Consider the following 15,054-nt stretch of genomic DNA (forward strand, 5'->3'; position numbering starts at 1 on the left):
GTGACCACGCATCAGGATAGCACAGGGAGTGGGTGGCTCCAAGCACCAGACTTCCTGCATCGCAATCCCAGCTCTGTCCTGCTCTAGCCGTGGGACCTGGGCAAGTCCCGCTCTGCGCCTGAGTCCCCACGTGGGAAATGCTACTTATCAGCGCGTTGCGAAGACCGAATGACAATTGGCACAGAGCCGTTAGAACAGTGCCTGGCCCACGGTAAATGCCTCGTAAACACTCCATGGCTTATGACGGGGCTCTGCTCCAAAAAATATGTCATCATGCGCTTCTGGGACCCACCCAATCCCAATTCCCTACGCTGAGGGCTGTCTGCATCCAGCTGCACACACAGCCAGCTCTCCCCAGGCTCTGGATCGGGTTGGGCCCCTGACCCAGTATGACCAGCGACCTCACAGGCGGGGGAACCTTGGGCCAGAGGCCACGCGAAGATGAAGACAGAGATCGGGGGATGCTTCCACGAGTCAAGAAGGCCAGGGACCGCCTGCACATGGGCACATGGGGTGGATTCTCCCTCGCAGTCCCGGAAGGCGCCACCTGCCGACACCTTGACCTCACAGACTGTGAGAATATGATCCTGTTGTCTCAGCCACTCAGCCAGTGGTACTCACTGCAGCAGCCAGGAAGCGGATACAGGCAGCACATCCAGAGCTGCTTATGTCCTATTTAGGATTTTTAGGGCCTCCAGGGAGGCAGGTTGCTTCTTACCAGCCTTGCTGGAGAGAAGTGCAATTTTTATTAGAGTCGCTGTACCTGTGTTCACATTCTCTGCCCCAGTCCGGGATTCCCCCGGGGGTCCTTGTACCCACTGGTCACCTCACTTGGCCCCTTGATAACCTGATAGTACATGCTATGTGGCTTTGGATGTAGAGGCTAGTCTGGAGGTTCTCAAAGTATGCTCTGAGGAACCCTGGAGGGGGTTCCCTGAGGCCCCCCAGGGGGAACTGTAAGGTCAGGCATTCAGGGTGGGCTTCCATAGCTTTTTATATCGATTCCACATTGATAATATGTTGAATATGTTGGGCTAAGTATCTTAACATTGATTTTTACCTGTTTGTTTTTTGCCCTTTTTAATGTGGCGACTAGAAATATTTAAATTACATCTGTGGCCCACATTTGTGGCTAACATGCTGTTTCTGTGGATTCAAAACCAGATCTGAGGATCCAGCCCTCTCCTCACAAAGCAGATATTACAGAGATTTGTAAAAACACAAAACAACTCCACTGTTTTCACTGTGGGGGGGTTTTGGGTTTTGTTTTGGAAAGCAGCTATTTTTCATAAAAAATTTATTACTTGTGTTAACCTATAATGGGTTCATTGTTATTTTTAAACAATTAATAATAATAACGTTTAAAAATGAATTTATTCCTTTGCCTTAATTTTTCTGTAAACCTTAAACTGCTCTGGAAAATTAAGACTATTCAATAAAAAAATTTTGGGGGCGCCTGGGTGGCGCAGTCATTAAGCATCTGCCTTCGGCTCAGGGCGTGATCCCGGCGTTATGGATCGAGCCCCACATCAGGCCCCTCTGCTATGAGCCTGCTTCTTCCTCTCCCACTCCCCCTGCTTGTGTTCCCTCTCTCGCTGGCTGTCTCTATCTCTGTCAAATAAATAAATAAAATCTTTAAAAAAAATTTTTTTTAAGAAAAATTAGCCTTAAAATATGAGCTATACCTAAGTATAAAATCCTAATGAAGTTCTTTTTCATTTTATTTTTAAATACGCTCCATGCCCAGTGTGGAGCCCAACACGGGACTTGAACTCATGACCCTGATATGAAGATCTGAGCTGAGATCAAGAGTCAGATGCTTGACTGAGCCACCCAGGCACCCCCAATGGAATACTGTGTATTTTTATTTTATTTATTTATTTTTAAAGATTTTATTTACTTATTTGACAGAGAGAGAGAGCATGAGCAGGGGGAAGGGGCACAGGCAGAGGGAGAAGCAGGCTCCCTGATGAGCAGGGAACCCGATATGGGACTTGATCCCAGGATCCCGGGATCATGACCTGAGCCAAAGGCAGACACTTCACCAACTGAGCCACCCAGGCATCCCTGAAATTCTTTTTTAAATTAATAATTTATTAGGGGCGCCTGGCTGGCTCAGTCGTGAGAGCATGTGACTCTTGACGTCGGGGTTGTGAGTTTGAGCCCTGCGTCGGGGGGAGAGATTACTTAGTAAATAACACTTTAAAAAATGGATCAGTGTTTAAAAAAAAAAGAATTTGTTAGAAATTAGTTTTAGTGTCTACTGTGATAAATATAAATACAGAGAACCCGTATAAACAAAATCTCTTGGGAGTCCTGAGACCAGAACGGTTGGTGTGTCGCATCTTTTGCGGGGGTTAAGTGTGAATGCTCCAAAGTCAAAGCCGCACTCAGTCGGGTGGTCCTCATGTCTCTGGAAGGCACCATGAAGGAGTGCGGCGCCCTGGCATTTGGGGAGTGAGTGCTGGGTGACCCCGTGCCTCGGCTTGGACAAGGTTTTCGTTTCCGAGTGACCAGCTAGTGCCCAACAGTCTGATCACTTTGGAGGTGGGGGGCTGTGGGGGGGCGGGGAGGGGAAGACGGGGGACAGTTGTGCTATGGATGCATTTAGAGCCTCAGAAAGGTTCAAGTCTTCCCATCTCGTGCTCACTCCAAATCCTCATGTCCCACCTCACCTGTCATGCCTCCCCCGTCGTGCATGGTGTGGACTGTGCATCAGCCAGTAGGTCTCAAAGCGAGGCCCTCCGATCAGCAGCAGCGGCCCCCGGAACCTGTGAGAGCTGCAGACTCCTGGGCCCACCCCAGACCTACAAAATCCCATGTCCTGGGGGTGGGCCCCAGCTGTGTGTGTTGAAGGGCCCTCCTGGGGAGTCTGAGACACACCCTCCAGTCTGATAACTTCGGGGGAACAACAAAGGCACTTAGGATAGAACTCCTCTGAAACGTGGTAGACAACGCCACGAGGAGACGGACCTTTCCAAGATGTAGGGCCTTCTGCAAGCAAACTAGCCTTGAAAACTGGTCTTCAGAAAGTCTTTGTCGCAGGACCCTTCTAGATGAAAGAAGGCGAACACAGTACGGCCAATTGCAGTGCCTGAACCGTGATTAGATCCCAGTGGGCGTGGTGGGGATGGGGGGGAATGAATGATAGGGAGTTTAATATTCTTAGTTACGATCATGGTATTGTGCTTTTGAGGAGAATGTTTATTCGTAAAAGCCATCAGAACTGAAAAGGAAAAAGTAAAATTGCCTGTCTTTGCAGACGGCATAATTTTGTCTCAGAAAATCCTAAAGACTCCACCAAAAACTGTTAGAGCTGATCAATGAATTCAGTAAAGTTGCGGGGTGCAAAATTAACATACAAAAATCAGCAATATTTTTATATACTAAATGAATGATCTGAAAAAGAAATAAAATTATCCCATTTACAATAGCATCAAAAACAATAAAATACTTAGGAATAACTTAACCAAGGAGGTAAAAGATTTCCACTCTGAAAATTGCAAGACATTGATGAAAGAAATTGAAGACAACACAAATAAATGGAAAATTATCCCATGTTCATGGATTGGAAGAATTAATGTTGTTAAAATGTCTGTTATCTACCCAAAGCCATCTACAGATTCAGTGTAGTCCTTATCAAGATTCCAGTGGCTTTTTTTTTTTTTTTTACCGATGTGGGAAAGAAATCCTGAAATTTACATGGAACCACGAAAGACCCTGACTAGCCAAAGGAAGGAAGAACAAAGCGGTAGATACCACACTTCCCGATTTCGAGTTGTATTATAAAGCTATAGTAATCAAAACAGCATAGTGCTGGCATAAAAACAGACATGCAGACCAATGGAAGAAAATTGAGAGCACAGAAATAAGCCCATGGATATACAGTCAACTAGTATTTGACAAAGGAGTCAAGAATTCCCAGTGGAGAAAAGACAACGCCTTCCATAGACGGTGCTTGGAAAACTGGATAGTCACGTGTTTAAGGATGAAACTAGACTCCTATATTACGCCACTCACAAAATTAACTCCTAGAAGAAAAGAGACATTGCTCTTGGCAATGATTTCTTTTTTTTAATTTGGCACCAAAAGCAAAAATAAACAGGTGGGACCACATCAAACCGAAAAACTTCTGCACAGCAGAAGGAACAATCTACCAAATGAAAAGTGCCTATGGAATGAGAAAAAAATGTTTGGAAACTATCTATCTGTTATGGGGTTAATATCCAAAATATTTAAAGAACTCCTACAACTCAATAGCAAGAAACGAACAGTCTGATTAAAATACAAGCAAAGGGCCCAAACAGACATTTTTCCAAAGAAGATATACAAATGGCCAATAGTTATGTAAACAGATGCTCAACCCTGCTAATGAGGGAAGTGCAAATCAAAAGCACAGGAGACGTTATCTTACACCTGCGGGATGACTATTGTCACAAAGATGAGATTACAAATGCTGGCGGGTGCGGATGCAGAAGGGAACCGTTCCTGTGCGCTCTCGGTGGGATTGTCACTTGGTGCAGTCACTATGGCAAGCAGTATGGAGATTCCTGAAAAAATTAAGCATTAGAGTTGCCATATGATCCAGCAATCCCGCCTCTGGGAATATACCCAAAGGAAGTGAAAACACTATGTCATGCAGACACGTGCACCGCCGTGTTCCTCGAGGCATTATCTACAGTGGCCAAGACACGGAAACAACCTAAGTGTCCATACACAATGGAATATTACTCAGCCATGAAAGAGAAGAAAATCCTGCCATTTGTGACAACGATGGAACTTGAGGCCATTGTGCTAAGTGAAATAAGTCAGACAGAGAAAGACAAATACTGTATGATCTCACTTGTATGTAGAATCTTACAAAAAAAGAAAAAGCCTCGTAGAAAAAGAGATCAGATTTGTGGTCAGAGATAGGAGGTAGTGTGGGGTGGGAATTGGGATAAGATGGTCAAAAGGTCCAAATTTCTAGTTATAAGGTAAGTACATAGCAGGGACGTAATGTACAATGTGACGATTGTAGTTAACCCCGCTGTGTGCTGTGTCTGAGAGTTAGTAAGAGACTAGTCGGTCCTAAGGGTTCTCGGGACAAAAAGTTTTTTCTTTTTTTGTATCTATATGAGGTGATGGATGTTAATTAAGTTTATTGTAATCATTTCACAACATATGTAATAAGCCATGCTCCACAGCTTGAGCTTACACAGTGCTTTCTGTCAGTGATATCTCAATAAAACCGGAAAAAATATGCATGCTGAGGTATGATCTTTTGCATCTTTCAGATGGTTCGGTACGGTAAGAAAAAAAAAGTCTGTGACGGAACAAAATATGGTAAAATGTTAACAACTGTTAAACCTAGTGGTTTCAATAGGAGTATTCATTTTACTATCCTTTTAACTTTTCTGTTTGAAAATTTTCTTAAGTCGGGCACACAGAAGATGCAACTCCTCCATTTCACTCCATGTTTAAGATGGAACTTCATGTATGATTAGGTTTGGCTGTGAGTAAGAGATCCAAAATATCAGCAGTTTAAACAAGATGGAAGCTTATTTCTCTATGTGAAAGTTCACAGGTAGGTGGTTAGGCAGGTAGGTGGCTTTGCAGCACGCTGTCCTCAGGACCGAGGCACCTTCCATCTTATTGCTCCCCAATAGGTGACTTCCCTTACTTCATGGCCCAAGATAGCTGCTCCCACTCCCGGCATCGCATCTACATTCCAGCAGGCAAAAGAAGAGGAGGTAAAGGGCACATTCCTGCTACTTTCAGGAAAAACCCCTTGAGGCCACCACAAAACATCTCCCTGACCAAAGCTTAGTTTTGTAGCTCCAAGGGAGGCTGGAAAGGCCTTCATCCTAGGCAGCCACGTACCCAGCCTAAAGCTGGGCATTTGTGACTCCGGAGGACAGGAAGAGAGGATATCCGAGGACCGTTTGTAAGCTCTGCCCTGCCGCGAAAGGCGTTTTAAACTCTCCCGGGGCTTAGCACAAAGTGATAAGGAGGCAGCCGACTTTAGGGGCATCCTATTGCAAAGACCCTGCAAGGGAGCCGAGCTGCCCAAACGCCGCGTGGAGAGAAACCCCTGGCTCCTCGTGACCGGCCGCTGTCCCTCTTTTCTGTCCCGCAGTGTTGAACCTGCCCCAGTATTTCAGCCCGGCCTCGGTGGCCAGCAGCCCGGCCCGCGCCCTCCTGCTGGTCGGCGTCGTCCTCCTGGCCTACTGGTTCTTGTCTCTGACCCTGGGCTGCACCTTCAGCCTCCTGCACGTGGTGTTCGGCCGCTTCTTCTGGGTGGCCCGGGTCGTCCTGTTCTCCATGTCCTGCGTGTACGTGCTGCACAAGTACGAGGGGGAGCCGGAGAACGCCGTGCTGCCGCTCTGCTTCGTGGTGGCCGTCTACTTCATGACCGGGCCCATGGGCTTCTACTGGCGCAGCGGGCCCAGCGGCCCCAGCGTGGAGGAGAAGCTGGAGCACCTGGAGAGCCAGGTCAGACTGCTCAACGTCCGCCTCAACAAAGTGCTCGAGAGCCTCGACCGCGCCAACGGCAAGTGACAATCAGCCAGCCGGCCGGGTCCCCTCACGCCAGCGCCCTCTCTCCGAAAACAAAAAAGGAGGAGGAGGAAAAAAGCACCAAACCCCAAGCAATCTCAATAAACATTCCTGAGCACGGCGGGCGGCGCTCCGTGAGGGTCTTTCCGGCCACGTGTCGACCCTGAGGACACGTTCCCAGAGGAATGACCGGATCGTTTGTGTAGAACTACCCACGAAGTGTCATTAGTGGGGGAAAATATTTTTTAAACAAAGGATATAACCATATTAGCTGTACAGTAAGAGTTTATCTGTCCATAGAGCATAAAGTTAATTTTTTCAAGCACTTAAATACATCTTTTGTAAGGTTTTTTAATAAAGGCAGATCGAGTCAAGTTTAATAAAACTGTACATCGAGGGGAAGAATATGCAAACCGGACACTTGGACTAAAAGCTCCAAAGCTTGCGTTTGTTTTCACAGCGCGGGGATTGGCGGGTGAGGTCTGCGTGCGTGATTCTCCTGTTCCAAACCCACGGGCTCCAGCTTCTGTTATTTTTGGCTGATGGTGACTTAGCGGATGGATGTTGTTGGGTCTGGGTGTGGGCCGTTGGGGTCCAGGACGAAACGAAACATCTGTTGGGTCCTAGTGACCCCAGCCAGGCCCCTGTCAACTGTATTTCCGAAAGAAAAGATTATTATTTGTGGAAAACCTGAGATTACTTGTTATCTTTTGTGTGTTTTTTTTTTCCCCTCCTGAACTTTGATGTATTTTAACTTCCACATTTGGTAAAGGAAAATTCAAGGACCGGGCAAAGAAATGTCTTTGGGGCTTCATGCTGACAGCCACGCGGGTGAGCCCCAAAGCTCCCTCGGTCGGGAGTCTGTTTGACGCTCTCATGTCGCCGTCCTCCAACTAGACCTCCAGAGGAAAGGTATGCCCTCAAGGGTTGTTGTTGGTTTCACTGGGTTTTGGAGTTATTTTTAAGAATGCCTTGGAGAAGATCTGAATTATTTTTCCTGAAATTTTTACAATCCATGTGTTAGGTGCTTTCTTTCTGCGGTGTGTGGTGCCCGCATCATAGGGGGTGCCCAGGGGCAGAGAGGGTCATACCGGGCAGACAGCGGTGGGGGGACCTTGGCAGGGGCGCCTTGTGAGGCTGCGTCAGGGGTCCAGGGAAACGCCCCAGGCTTGGCCCCCCAGGCCTGTCGGTAAGCACTGGGGAACACATGACAAGGGAGGGAGGCTCTGGCTTTGGCGTGAGGCAACGTTGAAGGCTGCCAGGGGTTGCGACTCCCTCCACGATCCTTCCCTGCCCACCTCTGTGCCCCGGGGGTCCCCCATGGGGCCCCTGTAGGCAGATTTGCAGAGACTTCTGTCAGATGGGGTAGATTCAAGACCCCACAGTCCACATAGCATTCTGGAGAAAAACCCAGCTGTCTGCCCACTGTTGTGCGGTTTTCCTATGCAGTTTTATTTTGGGGTGCAAGTATCTGGAAAACAGGAGCAGATGTGTTTGAGGATGTTGATGAAACTTCTATTTTTACGGTGCACATAATGGGACCCAAACTCGGCTGCATTCGGTTCCCTTCCTGAAACGCATACCTGTTCTTGTCCAGGGGGTGCTCGGGCAAATCCTAATCCATGGGCATCTGGAGCCCGTGGTTTCTGGATCGAAGCCGTTCCAGTTTTGCCATTTAGATACTTCCGGACAAATCTATTTTAGCACAGAGTATAAAAAATACCTCCGGGGAGGCCGTCCTTGCCCTCCTTCCTTCTGTGCATTTGGCTTTTGTGTATTGGGCGTGTGTAGGTAGTAAAGAAAACATTGCTTTGCCCACGTGGCCAGGGGAGAATTGGCATTTGGTGCACGAAGCTGCAAAGTCCTCAATTATCACAGGTCTGGAGAGAACATCCACTCCGTTCCCCCTGCCAGCTTCCCACACGGAGCCCGAAGGGCACTGTGTGTGCTCAGATCCACGCAGGAACACCGTTTTAACCTCCAGTAAACCAAGGGAGGCTCACGTCTCTGGAGACCTAGAGTTTGGCATATCCCTTCAGGGCAGAACGTTATTTGAAATTCTGGTAGGAATCGTGGACGTTAGATCTGGATAGCTTGCTCTTTGATGCACACGTTTGCTTTTAGTTTGGGGCGTATTCTCACCTCCAAATAATTTGGGATTTTTTTTTTTTCTTTCTCCCTTCCATGGAAGCTTGTTAGGGTACTTGGCCTCTCCCAGAGCTCCCCATCTCTTTCTTTTTCCTCTCTTTTGTACATGGAAAAAAATGTATTTTTGTACCATATCTCATACCTGGAAGAGAAACCCTTTTTTTATGTCTCCCGGGCTGTAGAATGTATTAGTGCAACACTTCCTTCAATGTGATATAAAAAAATCCCGACAAGAACTACTGTGAATGGGTTATCATTACGACCCCGTTTTCTAGATCTCTTAAAGTTCATCAGTGTTTCTTTCCCAGCGCCTCAGTGTCCCGACACACACCAAGCACAGAAAAGAGAAAGGACCAACTCTCTAACCGGCTGGACTTGGGTGGCTGTTCTGGGAGTCTGTGTTGACAATGACCTCTTCCATGGCATGCCGGCTTTCCGTCACTGTGTTCCCCATAGCGATCAGGATCGGCATCCTCTGCCTTCCGGGGGCTTGGGGCTTTCTGTGTCAGCGACACCCCGTGACACTTCTGCTAACAAACTGCAGCCATAGAAGTTCTCGAAAGCTGGCCTCGTGCACTGTGCCAGGGTCTTTATTGATAAAGGTAACTGGGTGACCGCCACACAGTTCCCTAAAGCCAATGCGCCCGCATGCCACGCAGGCCCCCCCCCGAAGCCCCTCACGTGCAGGGTCGGGAAGTGGAGAGGGGGTCCGTGCTTGATGACTGTGGTGGTGGGAGGCGACCAGGCTCGAACATCCCCTCCTGGGTGCCAAGGGCAACCGTGCAGGTCGGGGTCAGTGGTTGGGAGGACTATACTATGACTTTGCACAGTCTTGAAGGCTGGCTTGTGGGGAAGATGCAAACCACGGTGGCTGCTGCTCTGCGGCCTTATGGAGAGGTGACGAGTAACAGGTCACAGAGCCAATGCAGCATCGGAAACATGGCGAATACACCGTGTTCCTGGTGGCAACCCCGAACCGCTTCATTTCTCTCTTCCTGCTGCTTCTCAAACTGCTCTGGCCCCTTAACACCTGATCACCCCCCCCAAGGGGTTTGAATTGTCTGACTTAACCCAGCAGCCAGCTCTGGCCATCCAGCTGGCTCATGTTAGAAGGAATTCCTAAGGCCCTAAGATGTCATTCTCCTTTCCCCCACTTAAAAAAATATATATAGCTAGCTAGATATAGATATCTATCTACATATATCTCCATTCTGCAAAGTTTTGTTTATGGTCATCTGAGTAATTGGACCTTTGCTCCTCACTTGTGAATAGTGAAAAATAGAATTATATATTTTTCGCAGGATCTAACATAGTCCCCTAAAGTTAGTACCGGACAGCCGTCGATGTGATGTACCGCGTCTGGGATAAACTTTGTCCAGCGTTCTGAATTCTGCGCTTTCCTCCTCAGTGATTCCCTGATTTGCAGGAGATACACCAGGACCGGTTTCTCCATTGTGGCATAAAAAGCTGATGTCGTTTGCATTGTCTGCTGAAACGCTGTGGCAGCTAATGGTGTCATTGACCCTCTGTTCTAATGTCTCTTCGCAGACTTAAAGCTTTTGTTATAGTGTCAGCTTCAATATTCGCATGTGTGTTAAATCTCTGGAAACCGTGTAATTAAACTGATTTCTTGTGATGGTGACAGTGACTAGCGCTCACTTAAAATCCAGGGAAGCAATTATTTCCCCTCTTAACCGGAAATCGTATTTGTGACGTACGGTCCATTATCAACAGTGTGATCATGATTCGATTCATATTTTGTGTATCTGGTTATAAATTTTCTATAGCATTTGATTTCACGCTCAATATAAATCCATTTGATTTGAATACGGTGGTGTGTGTGTGTATGTGGTGTGTGCACACCTTTGTTCCATAAGCCTTGGGAAACCGATTCTATGAATATCAAATATAGACGTAAGTGTAAAAGGCTTATTTTATTTGCAAAAATGGTACATACATTCCTCCTATTTATTAAATCACTGGCTTTAGTGTTCTCTAGAGACATTTGTAGACCGACTTCAGAACAGAATGAAAATATTGTGAAAATTACAGCTTAATAAATGTTTATTGTAATTTTGTTGTACGGACTTCTTAAATATGTTTCGTTACTTCTTTTTTTTTAAATTTTTTTTTAAAGATTTTATTTATTTGACAGAGAGAGACACAGCGAGAAAGGGAACACAAGCAGGGGGAGTGGGAGAGGGAGAAGCAGACTTCCCACTGAGCAGGGAACCTGATGTGGGGCTCGATCCCAGGACCCTGGGATCATGACCTGAGCCGAAGGCAGACGCTTAACGACTGAGCCACCCAGGTGCCCCATGTTTCGTTACTTCTGACCAAGCATTTGTGGAGTCTTCCCCAATTCCGACACATAATGGTGATTTTATGATTATGATTTTATGATTTTATGATTCTATTCCCCAATCCGAGACGAGTCAAATAATCTTGATGTGTTCAATCGGAGGGAGGGTTACCAGATAAAATACAGACACACCCAGTTAAATTAAATCCTTAAGTATTTGTTGCTTATCTGACACTCACATTTAACCAGGAATCCTGTATTTTTATTTGTGAATTCGGACAACCCTAACAGGGTTTTGCAACACAATGTATACCCCTCCATCCCATCCTGAACCAAGATGTTCTCATGGGTGCTAAAAATTATTTCCTTAGCAAATATTCAGGAGCACATGTAACAGAACAGTCCAGTTAAATACACTCATGACCCAAAACTACCGCTCCTGGGGGAGTGGGTGTGCTATTTGGAGGCCCCCTGGGTGGCCCACCCCCGGGAGAGAGAGCAGCGTAGAGGTGGGGACTCCACACCATGGAGGACAGTGCAGGAGTGAGTAGCCTGAGTGAATTAAATACATGTGACTAATCATTTTGCAAGAGCACCTTAAGAAAAAAAAAAAAAAGATCTGGTGAACAGGAGGTGGGAAAGGAGGGTGGGGGCAGGTCCCAGGATCAAGAACGTTAACCGAACCGAGGTGTTGCCAGGTGAGGCTGTGCTGGCCTGAGCCGTGTGATTCGACAGAGCAACGGAGGGCACACCCGCATGTCCCTGCCCCGGACCCGGCCTCGATTTACCGTCTCCACTTCCGCCATCCCTTCTGCCAAAAGCCGCCCACTGCTTCCAGCCAGCAGGCCGTTTACTTAGTAGCCAGGTGGCCAGTTAGTGTATCAGCACCTTGGCACCTGTCCGCAGCCGGGCTCCTGTGCCGTGGTTTCATCAGGAAACAAAATAAAACAAAGCCAAACCAAAAAACAGCTTTACTGAGGTGTAATGGACACACGACGAACCAGGCATGTTTCAGGTGTAAAGCTGGATCCCTTTGGATCTCTCTCTGTACCTGTGAAAACATGGCCCCCATCCAGAAAGGAAGCACGTCCACCATCTCCAAAGCCCCTCCCGTCCCCACCTCTTTACCTCCCCGCTCTCCGTTCCCAAGCAACCCCTGATCGGTTCCCTGTCCCCACACATTTGCTTGCATTTTCTAGCGTTTTACATAAATGGAATCAAACAGCATGTGCCTGCTTTCCCGCCCTGTTTGGTTTGACTCAGCATAACCATTTTGGAATGCATCCAGGCTGTGTGTGGGGAGCTCTCTCCCTTTTATTGCCGGGTAGTTTCCACGGTGTGAATAGACTTCTGTGTCTCCGTTCCCCTGCGGGTGGGCTCGCATTGTTTCCAGCTTGGGGTATTACTAAGGAAGCTACCGTGGACGTGTATGTGCAGATCTTTGAACATTTTCTTTTGTTTGTCTTAGGTAAATACTTAGGGGCGGAATGGCTGGATCCTATAACAGGCATACGTTTAATTTGTCAGAAAACTGTTTTCTGAGGTGTTTGTACCCACATTTTCACTAGCTGTATATGACAATTCTAGTTCCTCTACATCCCCACCAATACTTGGTACGATCAGTTTTTTCTCAAAAAAAAAAAAAATTCATTTACTGAAAGGTATCATCTCAATGAACAGCTGGGCATCTTTAATTAACACATAATAAACCAGTAATAGTGCATGAAGTGTTTCCCTGAGTTCTGTGAGCCTTTCTAGCACATTATTGAACCCAAGGAGGCAGTCATGGAACCTCTGATTTGTCACCAAGTCCAACAGAAGTGAGGACAACCCCGGGGTCCTTGACCTTGGGATTGACGTCTGAAGGCGGGGCATGGTTTTGGGGACTCTACCCTTCACCCGTGGCGCCTGCACTAAGTCTGGGTAGCTAGTGTCAGATTTGCTTAATGCGAGGGATAACTCCATACATTGGTTCCAGAGTGTTGTGAGCAGAGAGTTTTCCTTTAGCTGAGTTTTTAGGACCAAGAGCACCACAATTTGCTGTAGGAGGTGATGAGAGAGGGGTGGTGACTGTCTGTTCCCCCACAAATGACAGCAGTCACTATAAACTAAGCCTTCTGTGAGCTCTACCTGCCCCAGCTTGTGGGAATTACACAACCGCTCTGCTAAGAAGGGATTATCTTGGTAATGAAAAGGGGAACACCCAGGCTCAGAGGGGTTGAGGAACATTGCCCAAGGTCAAATGGCTAGTCCTCCGGGAACCTGGGTGAGAGCCCAGTCTTGCAGGCTACCTCCCTAAAGGCAGAAGTTGCTCCAGCCACTCCAGCTTCTCCCCCCTGGGAAAGCTGTAGCTTTCATGGGGTTTTTCTGTTCGTTTTTGTGTTTTTGAACTTGAATCCACGGAGATATTCGTTGGTGACCCTAAGGAAACAATGACTATAAATCCTGACAATCAAAAAACTCAAGGGGTGCCTGGCTGACTCAGTTGGTGGAGCATGTGACTCTCGCTCTCCACGCTGAGGGTAGAGATTCCTTAAAAACAAACAAAACAAAACAAAACAAAACTTTAAAAAAAAATCCCAAAATCCAAATAACCACCATCTACTCTGAAGGGTGACAGCTAGGAGCAAGGATCAATAGTATTTGCTTTACGGCTTATCGATTTTTAAAAAATGTAAGCCTTACAACGAATTCCTATTTCGTGCGGGGCCCAGAGATGTTAAGTGACTTGTATAAAGTGGCACAGCTAACATGGGAGTGCAGGGAGCCAGGACTGAAACCCGAGGGCTCTGTCCCACTGCACGCGTAGGCACAGAGAGCACCTTCTGTTCCGTCATTCTTTACACGGAGCGCTCTTTCCTCCTGGCAGTCTGAGAATTTATAAATGCACGCCTTTGGAGATTCTCCTGTCCAGCCATGCTGGGAAAGTCGGAGCTTCACGTGCATTTACAGATTAGACGTTCAGGAAAACCCCCAGCTTGGATTCGTCTCTTCTACGTTTGTTTTTCAGGGATCTCAGGATGCCCTGTTCTCTTCAAAGAGACCCATTGTTTTCCTAGGATTTAAGGTCTTGTCGCAGGTGGAGTGAAATCGTTCTTGCCGCAGGAATCACACAAAACCGGGGACCAAATGTGCTCTTACCAACTTAGATTTCAAAAGACTGCAACATTGCCTCCCTTTGTTTTCAGATCCTTTTCTTAGAACAACCTGCGTGGATTGTGTAAAATCATTTGAATGTTACCCCATATGCATATATAAAATTTTAATTTATTTATTTTGCTTTATTTTTTTTGCGTGGAGGAGCCCTTGGAGGCTTGGAAAGACATCATTCATCATTTGGAAAAGCCTGCAGTTCTCAAAGTGTGGTCTGCGTTCCTCTAGCTACGTAAAATACTATGAATAATTAGCCATCTGCATTTCCCACTCTCATTCTGTCACAAATATACAATGGGGTTTTCCAGAGGCTACCAGAGATGCTATCACGACTGGTGAATGGCCACACGGGGATGAGGAGCCAGTGGTCTTTGATTAAGTTAGACATTGGAGATTAGCAGACATATAGAATGCTAGTCTTCTCACTGATTTTTTCCCCGAAAGTATAGGTATTTGTCATACAAATACGTTGTTTATGGTAGTGTGCCATGGGTTTATCATTGTTATTTTAATTTTTTAGAGTGGATGAGGGGCAGAGGGAGAGAGAGAATCTCAGGCCAACCCCACACCCAACACAGAGCCCATGCAGGGCTCGCTCTCAGGACCCTGACATCACGGCCTGAGCTGACACCAAGAATCGGACGCTCAACAAATTGAGCCAGCCAGGCACCCCTATCATTGTTATTTGGAAACGAATACATGTATTTTTTGGTTTCTCACTTTTTATTTTTAATTTCGTAAAATTATTTCTAACTTTACTGTTAATCCGAATTGATAGACGTAACCCAAGGAAACAGAAGCTTTTGGGATCCTCAGTAGGTTAAAGGGTGTAAAAAGGTCCTTGCCTTACTCTCTTTGGGCTTCTGTAACAAAAGTACCACAGACTGGGTGACTTAAAAAACAAACATTCATTT

At 46.7% G+C, this 15,054-nt stretch overlaps 1 protein-coding gene across 2 annotated transcripts in view; it reads left to right on the forward strand.

Moving 5' to 3' along the window:
- BRI3BP (BRI3 binding protein) overlaps positions 1 to 10,758 on the forward strand; it is a 28,158-nt gene extending 17,400 nt beyond the window's left edge. The window contains exons 3-4 of one of the 2 annotated variants that reach the window (XM_026514691.4): positions 5,649 to 5,732; positions 6,119 to 10,758. In XM_026514691.4, coding sequence (XP_026370476.1) covers positions 5,649 to 5,732; positions 6,119 to 6,540 — 506 coding nt within the window. In that variant the 3' untranslated portion in view covers positions 6,541 to 10,758. The remainder of the gene's footprint in view (positions 1 to 5,648; positions 5,733 to 6,118) is intronic. The other variant, XM_026514692.4, reaches the window with a different exon arrangement.
- Positions 10,759 to 15,054: the final 4,296 nt, after the last annotated feature.

The sequence above is a fragment of the Ursus arctos genome, unplaced genomic scaffold, assembly GCF_023065955.2.
Source record: "Ursus arctos isolate Adak ecotype North America unplaced genomic scaffold, UrsArc2.0 scaffold_34, whole genome shotgun sequence".
Taxonomy (NCBI): Eukaryota; Metazoa; Chordata; class Mammalia; order Carnivora; family Ursidae; genus Ursus; species Ursus arctos.